Source organism: Scomber scombrus, chromosome 4 (assembly GCF_963691925.1).
Source record: "Scomber scombrus chromosome 4, fScoSco1.1, whole genome shotgun sequence".
Taxonomy (NCBI): Eukaryota; Metazoa; Chordata; class Actinopteri; order Scombriformes; family Scombridae; genus Scomber; species Scomber scombrus.
In genome coordinates this window covers 17,847,560-17,858,951 of record NC_084973.1, presented here as the reverse complement: position 1 = coordinate 17,858,951, position 11,392 = coordinate 17,847,560, and the positions used below count along the sequence as shown (strand labels likewise).

Here is an 11,392-nt window from a genome sequence, read left to right as displayed (position 1 = left end):
CAAGTGATGCAAGGGATCAAGCGTCACCACAAGTTTTCCATGAACCTGACCTAGAGCAGCTAGCAGAGATAAACGTCTTTGTAGAGGATTTTGGTTTTGGGCCCTAGAGGATTTCTATTCTGTTTTTGTTGTTGTGGCATTTGTATTCTTGTTTGTGAAGTGGTTATCAGTCTGTAGACTGATTGATGTCAGTTTTTTTTTTTTTAAAGGTTGCTAGTTTTTGAGTCACTAGTCACATGAAAGTCAGATGCTTACATGGTGAAGCAGTCAAAAGTCCTGGAGATGTATAATTTGACACAGGCCATAATACATTGAACTTTAGCCTTTAAGTTTCTTTGTAGCTTCTAAATAACAATTTCTCATATTTGTCAGTTCATTGCTTTCCATGCCGAAGCTTTACTTTTAAAGGGATATTCTGCGAATGTTACATCCAAAGATAATATTTAATAAATTATCTTTGGTTATCTTTGTTGTTGTTACTCTGACAACAATGTCACAATTAGATGATTAGTCCATGAAGGGATTCAAAGTTTGAATTCAGAACAAATCCAGAAATAAATCATCACTTATTACATGAGTTTACATCTTTAATTTATTTCAAAAGAATGAAAGACTGTCAGTGATCACCTGTGGTGTTTTCAGTAAGTGTGTCAAATTCGAAAATAATTGCAAATGATATGCATCTGTAAACCATGTGACTGTGGGATGTGAATGGACACGAGTGAATGAGATGGGTTAATCATCAACAGTACAAAATGTAGCAAATATTGACTGTATGCATCTGATGAAACACGTTTGTGTAATAGCTGGTGACCATAGACCGTAGAAGAAAAGTTGATGTAGCATCTGTGATGTCAGCATATTGCTTCAGAGTCTGAAGTTTAGGTCTACGCTTGCTTCTCTCTCTCCCTTCAGTTAATATATGGGCAAATGATACAAAATGTTTGCAAAGACTGACTTGGATGTGCCGAGCAAGCAGGAACCAGCATGGCTGAGTGAGGGCACCTTAAAACATACTTCTTAATATCCTCTGTAATAAACCCCTGAAAATGAAAGTGAGCAATTTATGGTCCTACGTAAGTGTATCCATGTGTCATTATTTGGCTTGAAGTCACAATTGCAAAACAAAAAAATACAAAAATCTGCCACCAATTTCTTTTTTCTAAATCGACATAAAAGAAATGCTCACTGCGTTTTCTATTCAATACACTATGGGCCTGATTTACTAAAGGTTTGCGTGTGTAGAAACGTGTGCAAACTTGACATCACCCGCAAAAAATGTGCAAGCTGATCTACTACCGCAGCGCACTGAGGTTTGCGTCTTTCAACTGTGCAAGATAGTACGCGCTGTCCATTTAGTACGTTTGCCATAATGAATATGTAATATGGGGCGTTTCAACCCCAGTGCACACAATACAGGGAGGAGAAAATGCAAATATGTTATTTAGCACGCGCATTGTGGTTTACCAAACCTGAAGGTATTATTTTTGACGCTAACTGCGTCTATAAATAATACCTTTGAAGGGCAGGTATTAACCGGCTGCGCACTGGGCACAGGTGACTTTTGTCACTGTGGAGAGGAGGAGACGGAGGCACAATGACAGAATACTGGAAGGAAAAACAACAAAAACATTTTTTATGATAGAAGCAAGCCATCATAAAAAAATGAGGGAGGAATGATTCTTCTGCAATTAAGCAATGATTATTATTATTATAAGTTTCTTTCAACCGTGAAGACGATCTTCCCCTAAACTCATTAAGTAGTTCTAGCTGCTTTAACTTTGTCATTAGGGCTAGAAAGGCCATTGGGTTGGAAAGGCATTGACAGCAGTACCCATTTTGTCATTTTGATACATGAGCACACTGGAACACAATGTTCTGGAGTCACATTGGATTCCTGTAATTTTACTTTTGTTGTGCTTCTTTGTAAATCCTGTCATTATTGCCCTTTCTGATGAGCTTTTCAATCATGGCCATGGCTACAAGTTGACATTACATTTCAGAACCATCCTTGTGGCTACAGTATTTTTCCATTGTGCTTTGAAAATAGGGCAGTTTGATGTATTTTTGTCAGCTGCAATACAATTCAATACAACCAGCCACCAAGTATTTCACAACAATAATAGTTGGCAGACATAAAATGTATTTAATCTGTATTTCACACACCTTATGTATTAGTAAAAGCAGAAAAACGTGTTGCACTTGGGAAAATCTGTTGACTTATGTTCTTTTTTTAACTCCTCTTGATTACTATCAGCATTCAATACAACTTCTTCTATTTTCAGTTACATCTAAAAATGATTACTGCAATACTTTTTGCCTGTCTAAATGCATATTGGCAATCTAACTTGACTTGGTCGAATTCAGATTTTGTATTTTTAATTTTTTTAAAAGGGCATTTTCTTGGTTATATTCATCACACAGCTCAATCATATTAATGTAATCATGTCACTGATTAAAATTCTTGAAACGCAAGCTCATAATAGCTAGCTAATGTATAACTATATTTAGTTTCCCCTTCATGCAGCTTGAGCAACCTGACCAAGTCTTGGTATCTCATTTGATGTTACTGGAGCTCAGATGTCACCTTAAATTGGTGACACAGTGTCACTCAGTGGAATATTGTATTGAATTTCCTTCTATTGTTCTGTTCCTGCTGTCACGTATCACGTGAACATATACACACAAACAGTTTTGTTCTCATTTCCCTCCTGCTGTGTGCTCAATACTACCAGCATCACATTCGTGCGCAGAATTATTCCTGAAACATCAAACTCTGGAGCTTCAAATGAACTGAGAGCAGTGTCAACTGATCAACTCTTGCTGTTTCATTCATCTTAAACCGTTTAGTCAAATTGAGGTCATCCACATCTTATCACACTTCGAGGTTAAAGGTAACCTGACAAATCTGCCTTCAATCTGCTATTTAAAATTTACTCCAGATAACAACTGAGTATAATAACTTAATTTGATCGACTCATATTGTATGTTCTTTTATTATTATTAATGGAGTCATCAAAACAGTTATTTAACTCTTATCCATTGTCTCATTCAGAACATTAATATTGACTTGAATACGGTAGCAAATCATATTACATACTGTACACTGAGAACACAATAACCTCACCCTGAGGCAGCTCCTGTTTCTACTGAAAAGGGTCTATTAACCTAAATTACTGTGCTGCATGCAGCTTTAAAACAAAAGCATGGCCATATGTGATAATGAATGAAATCCACTGACCTTTCTGTGTTTCTATAATATACCATCAAAGTTTGTGTTTCCTCAGACAAGTATAGTGACAAAAAGAGAGACTTTTGCACTAAAAACACTGAAACGTTGAAAGATACCTACTTGATTTGACTCATTTGGGTGGCTAAAGCTTCTTATTAGTGTCACATAATATTTTAAGTACCCCTTTTAATGCATTTCAATTCAGTTTATTAAATACAGTTATGAAACATAAATGTGTGATACAAGGATAAACACAGAAAGATCTGTACAGAGTTTTTGCAAACATTTTGCAATCAAAGACTTTCTCATGTGTCCCAAGTTTTAAATCAAGGAGAATGAGGGAAAGGTCATGTGACATTTGTGCTAATTTCGGGAAGAGCTTAACTTATTTTTTCAGTCTATGCTCACATCAGCTTTTCGGAACTGTGCTACCAAACAAGGTGATGTTCTGTCGGATTTGTGTTCTCCAGGTTACTGAAATGGAAAAAAAACATACTCTTTTTTGAAGACGACACTATTTAGTTCTGCCAAATAGGGACTTATATTAGTTTGATAGCATCCACTGATTTTGCCTAACTTACTTCGTACAATCAAAGATACAAATGGAACAGGTGAAGGATCTGTGTATAAGTTTATATTTTTTAAATATAATATGGCCTTTAATTTATCCTCTCCTTTTCAGTAGAGATGTCAACTGCAAGATATGGAAAAGAGAACACTCTGCTTCAAAACCAGTGTACTCTAATAGTGCATGAGAGATGAATTAGTTAGTATGTGCCCCATCAATGATTCAGTAATCAAATGGAACAATACATTATCATTCAATATGGTAAGAAGTCAGTCTGCGTAAAAAGGATAAGAATATTAGACTCTACTGTCACAGTCTGATGTAAAGGATGCAATGCCTCTTCAAAGACTTTTTAAAATCTCTTGATAAATGATGAAAGAGTACAATCCATCATCACAGAGGAATGTAAATTGAAAAGGCGAGTGCTACAGAGAACATGTCATAGGATAAGGTATTCTCAGGTAAGTGGATTACCTGCAGGAGCGAGATGCCTGGCTGTGTTTAGGTTAAAAGCACAGTCTGCCTCTGCCTCTTAGCGTCAAGTTCAAACCAGTTGGACTTTTAAATAATGAATAATACATTAAATCACCAGAGAGGCAGTATGAAAATGTTGGATTTTCTCTTTTGTCTGTGAGCATTTTATGTGATATTAATCAAAAGGTAAAAGGCATTTAAAATAGAAGAATAAAAGAAAGATCCACCCCATTTATCTGTAATTAATTTTTCCTTATTTTGTTAGCCAACAAATCCTTTTTCTTTTTTTTTCTTTTTTTTTTTTTTGAAACAAGAGATTACACATGTTTTAAGGACACATGAAAACACAATCAACTGTGACTCCCAAATAAGAGACTAATCCACAAAGCATACAAAGATTTCAGCACAGGGGCCTGAAAACCCTTTCTGAGACTTACTTAATCAGAGACTCAGGACATGTTTAAGACAGTGAAATTATATTTTAACTGCCATTATTCATATTGGTAACATGAATTAACAAGGTCTGGCACCGCACAATGACTCATGTTGTTATGTATCAACTAGCCCATCATGATCTCGTGATTTCTAATTAAACTATGCTATATATATATCTTTTTAGAAACATAACTAAACCCAGGCTATTTTGAAAACGAAATAAACAAAGTAGAAAAAGAAACCTATTTTCAAATCTGGGTCCTGTGGGTCAAACAAGTTCACCTTACTGATGACAGAAATTGCTTAGGGTCTGTTCATGTCACTTGTATTCTCCAAAAGATGATGGCGAAAACAACATGAAGCACCTGTTAAAAAGGTCAGTAATCTTCTTCTCTTCAGAAATGCTAGACACAAAAGTTTCTCCTCATATCACTAATACCACATCTGCGTGAATACACAACATCGCCATCCAGTTTTGTGAATCAACAAAGCAAAGCCCACAGAAATGTGTCATACACCTACGCGGACATATAAAATGTAATTTAGGCTTGAAGGCATTGATGTGAAGGTTTATTTATAGGCCTTATGCTCACATTTACTGCATACTGTAAAGTGTTTTACTCCTGGTGCAACTGTACCACTTGCTGTTGTTGATACACTGGGTGTTCTTTTTTATTCACTCAGATGCTTTTGCTATAGATTTTCAGGTTGAGTCTGACTGAAACTGCTATGGGTACTTGAAAACATTTGACATGGCACAACCATGAATTATGTTTTAATAACAATATCTGCTATAATAACCCAATCACATACTATTCAAAATATTTGCTTGAAGTTAGTTATTTTAATGCATTTTAGTTTGTGCTCATTGTTCTGCACAATATTGTAAAACAAAACAAAAACATTTTTTCGGGAAGAAATTATATTAATTTTAATATTAATATGAATACATTTTATGTATAGAGCACCTTTCATACAAGCGATGTAGCTCAAATTCCATCAAAAAGCAAATAAACAAATAAGGAATAAAATTAGACAATTTGCTAAAATGAGTATAAATAAATTGAAATGACAATGAAGACTGATTAAATTAATACGTTGTCAGCTGTCGTCTAAAAATGCTCTATATTTAAAAACCCAGCAGTAGACGATCTGAGAGCTTGTGAAGGATTGTAAAACAACAGAGTGTCTGCATAGTGTAAGCCGGTCCCAAACCATTTAGAGCTTTAAAAACAAGTAGAAGAACCGTAAAATCTATTCTAAAAGATACTGGGAGCCAATGAGGCGTAGCTAAAACTGGAGTAATATGCTCACTCTTACTTAAAAGTCTAGCAGCAAAATTTTGAATGAGTTGTAATTTTTCAATTTGTAGTCCAGTAGAAATGGCATTGCAGTAGCCCAATTTACTATTTAACACCTGATGTGAACAGGTTAATAGTTCCCCAGCCTGCTTAGGGATGTATATGTTAACATGATCAGGAATCAGTGCAGGCTCAAACTGGAGGTTTGGACATGAGCACATGATGCAAATTTCTCTCTGAGCTCCTGTTGGTTCAGTTTAAGTATGCACCTGTAACTAAGGTGCATACTTAAATCGTTTATTTCAAAAGTTGCTAAATATAGGGAAAACTGGTTTTGAGGATTTTAGGGAGATATTTGATGATCACAAAAGTGCTCACAGGTTTTGAGATTCTGGGAGACCAACTGATGGATGCTCTAGTTATACACATTTTATCATGACAGTGGTATATCCTTCTGTGTTTGGCAAGTACAGAAGGATATGCATATGCCTGTTTCCTTGAGGAAAAATAATTCCTTAATTCCTACACTAAAGATTGAGTAGTGCAAAAAAAAAAAAAAAGTCTTACATATACTATAGCTTCTTACTGTAAGTAGCTGCTGGATTAATTTCACTTTTGTGTGGCTCAGGAAGGTTGAACACATACTAAGTTGATGTAAGGTTTGGTTCTGTCCTTAGGTTTTGAAGGATTAACTGCAGCATGCAGAGTGACTCTGCTCACTGTCTTCACATGCTGGATAAGGTGTATCATGGGGTTCTGAGATTCATTACAAACTGTGGATCTCTTACTCACCATTGTGTGTTATAGATTGGTGACAAATTAAAGGAAAAATCAATACATCTTCTGAATGCTTGACCCCTGTAGTGATGGGTATCGCTGACTCTGTTATGCTGTGAGGGGCTTTTTGCTGGCATGGTTTGGGTTTACTTTTCCTATGATGAAACATTTCTATCCTGATGGGAGCGGTCTCGTCCAGGATGACAATGCCCCCATTCACAAGGCACAACGGGTCACTGAATGGTTTGATGAGCATGCAAATTATGTGAATCATATGCTATGGCCTTCACGGTCACCAGATCTCAACCCAGCTGAACACCTAAGGGAGATTTTGGACCAAAGTGTTAGACAGTGCTGTCCTCCACCAACATCAAAACTGAGGGAATATCTTTTGGAAGAATGGTGTTCATCCCTTTAGTAGAGTTCAGAGACTGTAAAATCAATCAATCACATCAGTTTTTCCTTTAATTTGTCTGCACACTTACAAGTGAATTGGCCTGCTTTATGTGCACACTGCCTCAGTCATTGGTATGTTTTTATTTAAAAGGCCAATCTTGACAACATTTCCACTTATCTTTTTTTTTTTTGTTCTCAGGACATTTTGCAATTTATTTGTTGTTCCCAATGTCCAAACTGAAATAGGAAAGCAAGCTTTTAGATTGTCTGCACCTATTGCATGGATCAATTCACAAACTGATCTTAAACTTCAAAACATAGTATCCCTGATTGATTTTAAAACTATGGTGAGAAGTATGCAGTCAAGCTGTCTGTGTGCAAATGTTTTATCTGATAATTGTAATATTACTCAAACCTATGTGCTTTAATTAAATTTATTGTTGAAACTGTGTTGCTGCTTTTCTTGGCCAGATGTCCCTTGCAAAAGAGTTCTTTGAATTCAGTGGGACAAACCTGGTTAATTAAGGCTTAATAGATCAAATTTAACATGTATTTCCTGATTCCACAGCATCCAGCATCAAGAAGAGAAGTGTTACACTGTACAATCAAGTTTACAATGTTTTCCCATGATATATGGGCAAACTAAAGTCATGAATAATCATTTACAGAAATATCCATTAGTAATATTTTTTGGACTGTCGTGTAAAGAAATACAAAGGAATTTCAGATGTCATAAAAGTATGCTTTACATGTACTGTAGTGCTGTTTAATGGCTTGTGTAAGGACAAAACTAAAGTTGTTATCATGTGATTTTCATGGAGAGTGTTTTCTAACTTCCCACAATTACTTTGACACAACAAAATAACTATTCCAAATATTTTGTTTTGCTGGAGAAAATTGACATTTGTTCTGTGCTGAAATGCGTGAATATCACTTACATATACTTTCGAAGAAATCACAAGATAATTCATGTAAAAAGCACCGTTCATGGTTGACAAAGGGATTGTTGGAGTAAAATTAAAATGTTCTGGTTTTGTGACTCAGCAACACTTTTTAAAAGTCCATCTCTTGATTCAGGTCTGTGTATTGTATACAGGTTAGATAACACTATTTGGATATTTCTGCTGTGCATTAGCTTTGTTTTCATTCATTCCTGATGGAGCCGTTGTTTCTTGCTTTCATTATGCTTCAAATGCTCTGTTTTGTTAGTGGCTATCCCTCTGGAGCTCCCACCGGTGCCTGTGAGGATATGATGCCTCGTCATGCTGGGGTGCTGCCACAGCCTTCACCAGCACCCTACACTCTATTCACCAACATGGGGACATTTCAGCCAGGAGAGCCCATTACAGGTAAGATGAATTATATGACAGTAAATAGCTACTTTTAGATGAAACATAAACAAAACACCAATCTTTACAATTTCTTAATAAACCAGTATACAGAAACATGTCCCTAACACAGTAGTAATGTTAAAGGATGGATTAATAAACAAGGACTTTTTTTTTTACATTTTTGTTCAAAAAATATGTTTTATAATTTTTATGAGGTTATTTTTACAATTGAATTCTCATCTATATGCATCTTTGTGGATAATAACCTTTTTGTCTTTCATCTGAACTGAGTTTCATACTGGTTGGAGGGCTAGTAATACGAGATTTTCACTTTTGTACGAACAAAACTCACTCAAAATTTAAAGCTTTGACTGTCATCTTCAAGTCAATTCTTGAAGATGAAGTTGACAAGCTTGTATGTGTGTGTGTGTGTGTGTGTGTGTGTGTGTGTGTGTGTGTGTGTGTGTGTGTGTGTGTGTGTGTGTGTATGTGCTCGGTTGATAACTGGCGTTTATTTACACTGGTATCAATTTTTTTCACCAGTGATGAAACAATATGAAACAAATGAAATATGATGAAATAATTCCTGTGTAGTGAGTGAAGAGGATAAAAGAAGATTAAATGGGGGAAAAAAGTATTGTATGTAGGCTTAAATTGTTCTTATTTTTGTAAAGCAGGTATCATATTTTAGATAATTACACTTGGGTCCAATTCTTAACAAGTCAAAATTAAAACTCTTTAGTATACAGCTGCTTTTTCCTTGTGTTTTCCTGTATAGTGACTATCATTGGACCAGCATACAGAGGTGTGCTGCTGGAAGCTCGGACAGGCATCAGCGCTAATGCTCTTGGGAGCTGGAAACTCCCTCCTCCAGACACAAGGTTCCTTGAGGTACGTCTCAAAGCCATGATCAACAGTTAAGATGCCAGGAGAGGATGTGATGGGCGTGTTGAAGACCTAAACTCTCAAACAGCTACAAATAGGCAAAATGTTTAACAGATCAAATAACTGTGGTCATTGCTGAGTATGTACTGAGACATTGTTGACTGCTAAAGTCATCAAAGCAAGCAAGAGTGAGCATTAAGTACAAGTCAAATCATAAACATTTTGATATTAAAAGTATATATTTTATGTTCACAGTGTGCAGGGAATCCACAAGGGGCTATTACTCATGCTAACACCAACCTAAAGGACAACACCACTGTATACAGCTGGATACCACCCAATCCTAGCCCAGGCTCTGTCTACTTCATGTATGTAAAGCAAAACAACTTTTTACCATCACAAAAACATACATCCACTTACAACCAATATTATATTATTAATAATATTATTATATTAATTATTAATATATTATATATTATATTAACTATCTATTTTCATGGCAATTACTGTAATATCAAGTTTTTTTTATGAACGCTCAAGTCGACATTCCAATGATTCAACATGTACATTTCCTGTTTTTCTGACTTTTACTTAGTTTATTCAGTGCAACTTTAGACAGGATACAGTATCGTAGAAATAATGTTTTTCCTCTAATTTGACCCTGAAGAGGGGAGAAGTGGAATTCTCTAGATACTAAATATTATGTTATTTCATTGAAGCACAGGTATCTAAACATAAACCATCACTATAGCACTATAACTCTGTGGTTTTCCAGGGCCACGGTAGCCCAGCAACGCACAGTCTTCTGGGTCAATGTGAGATCCAGCACTTTGACCAGAGGTAGGTAAACCTTTCTAAAGGGTGAATATAAAATAAGTTTAGAGAGAGAAATGTTTGTGATTATTTGTCCTAATCTTCTGTTCCTGTAGGGAAAAAAGGTCTCGGTCTGGCTACTGGTGCAAGCGCTGGATTGTCTGTTGAAAAACCTCTGCTTGTTTTTGTGATATGTTTTCTGATGTTGCAAGTGCACGCAATGTGAAAAGAAAATATTTTCTGCAGTCTGTTTGGCTGTGACTGTCTATTAAAAAAGTCTTTCTGAATTATACATTTAGTAAGCAAATGATCTTGTGTCGTATTCATCATGAATTTTAATTATTTGGTCTAAACATAGAGCCCAGAAATGTTTGAGCTCCTGGATACATAGAACACAATGTGATTCTTAGGCTTCACAGATATACATAAATTATTATCATACCAGAGTTGAGAATGTACTATGCTATAAAACCACAGCTTTTATGGTGTCTGTTCTCCTCTGCTGAAGTTAATACGTCACAAAACACGTGGACATCAGCAAAGGGAAAAACTGGGGCACATTTGCCATTTGAAGCATTTCAGCAATGTCTGTGAAATAGATTAAAAGTTTCTCGGAAACAATGGCTTGTCATCTCCATGAGTTGCAGTGGTGTAGTGATATGTAATACTTTACGGCAGCACAATGATACTGTCCTACTCTCACATTTTACATAGTTTACACGCATAATCCGTGGAAGTTGTTGATTGTCAATTAATTATGCTTGCTCTGTTACTGAATTGTTTTTCACCAAACACTGATTCTTCTCATATTGAATCTCTGTCTCTGATGATCATGTTAATCCACCAATTCTCAGGATAAAAACACATCAACTTAATTGTTTTCCTTTTATTTCAGAAATAGAGAGAGAGAGAGAGAGAGAGAGAGAGAGAGAGAGAGAGAGAGAGAGAGAGAGAGAGAGGGGGGTGGGGGGGGGGGGGGGGGGAGGGAGGGATAAAGAGAGAGGGAGAGAGAGGGAGAGAGAGAGAGCGAGAGAGAGCGAGAGAGAGAGAGAGAGAGAGAGAGAGAGAGAGAGAGGTGGAGTGGGGTGGATAAAGTGGGAGGCAATGATAAAAGAGGGAGGCAGAGTGATAATGATGATTGAGATAGAGAGAGAGAGAGAGAGAGAGAGAGAGAGAGAGA

The 11,392-nt window shown here is 36.2% G+C and overlaps 1 protein-coding gene across 1 annotated transcript; it reads left to right on the top strand.

Moving 5' to 3' along the window:
- The first annotated feature begins 8,339 nt into the window (after window positions 1–8,339).
- Window positions 8,340–10,438, top strand: si:dkey-251i10.2 (uncharacterized protein LOC562682 homolog). Its single transcript, XM_062417861.1, has 5 exons — window positions 8,340–8,532; window positions 9,293–9,405; window positions 9,655–9,767; window positions 10,175–10,239; window positions 10,329–10,438. The coding sequence occupies exons 1-5, from the start codon at window positions 8,340–8,342 to the stop codon at window positions 10,436–10,438; spliced, it is 594 nt and encodes a 197-aa protein (XP_062273845.1).
- The last annotated feature ends 954 nt before the right edge of the window (window positions 10,439–11,392 follow it).

Excerpts from the sequence above, each read along its gene's own strand:
- si:dkey-251i10.2 (XM_062417861.1), top strand. The coding sequence starts at position 8,340 with ATGGAGCCGTTGTTTCTTGCTTTCATTATGCTTCAAATGCTCTGTTTT. Across the intron at positions 9,406-9,654 it reads CAGACACAAGGTTCCTTGAG|TGTGCAGGGAATCCACAAGG; the intron begins GTACGTCTCAAA and ends TTATGTTCACAG. Across the intron at positions 10,240-10,328 it reads ATCCAGCACTTTGACCAGAG|GGAAAAAAGGTCTCGGTCTG; the intron begins GTAGGTAAACCT and ends CTGTTCCTGTAG.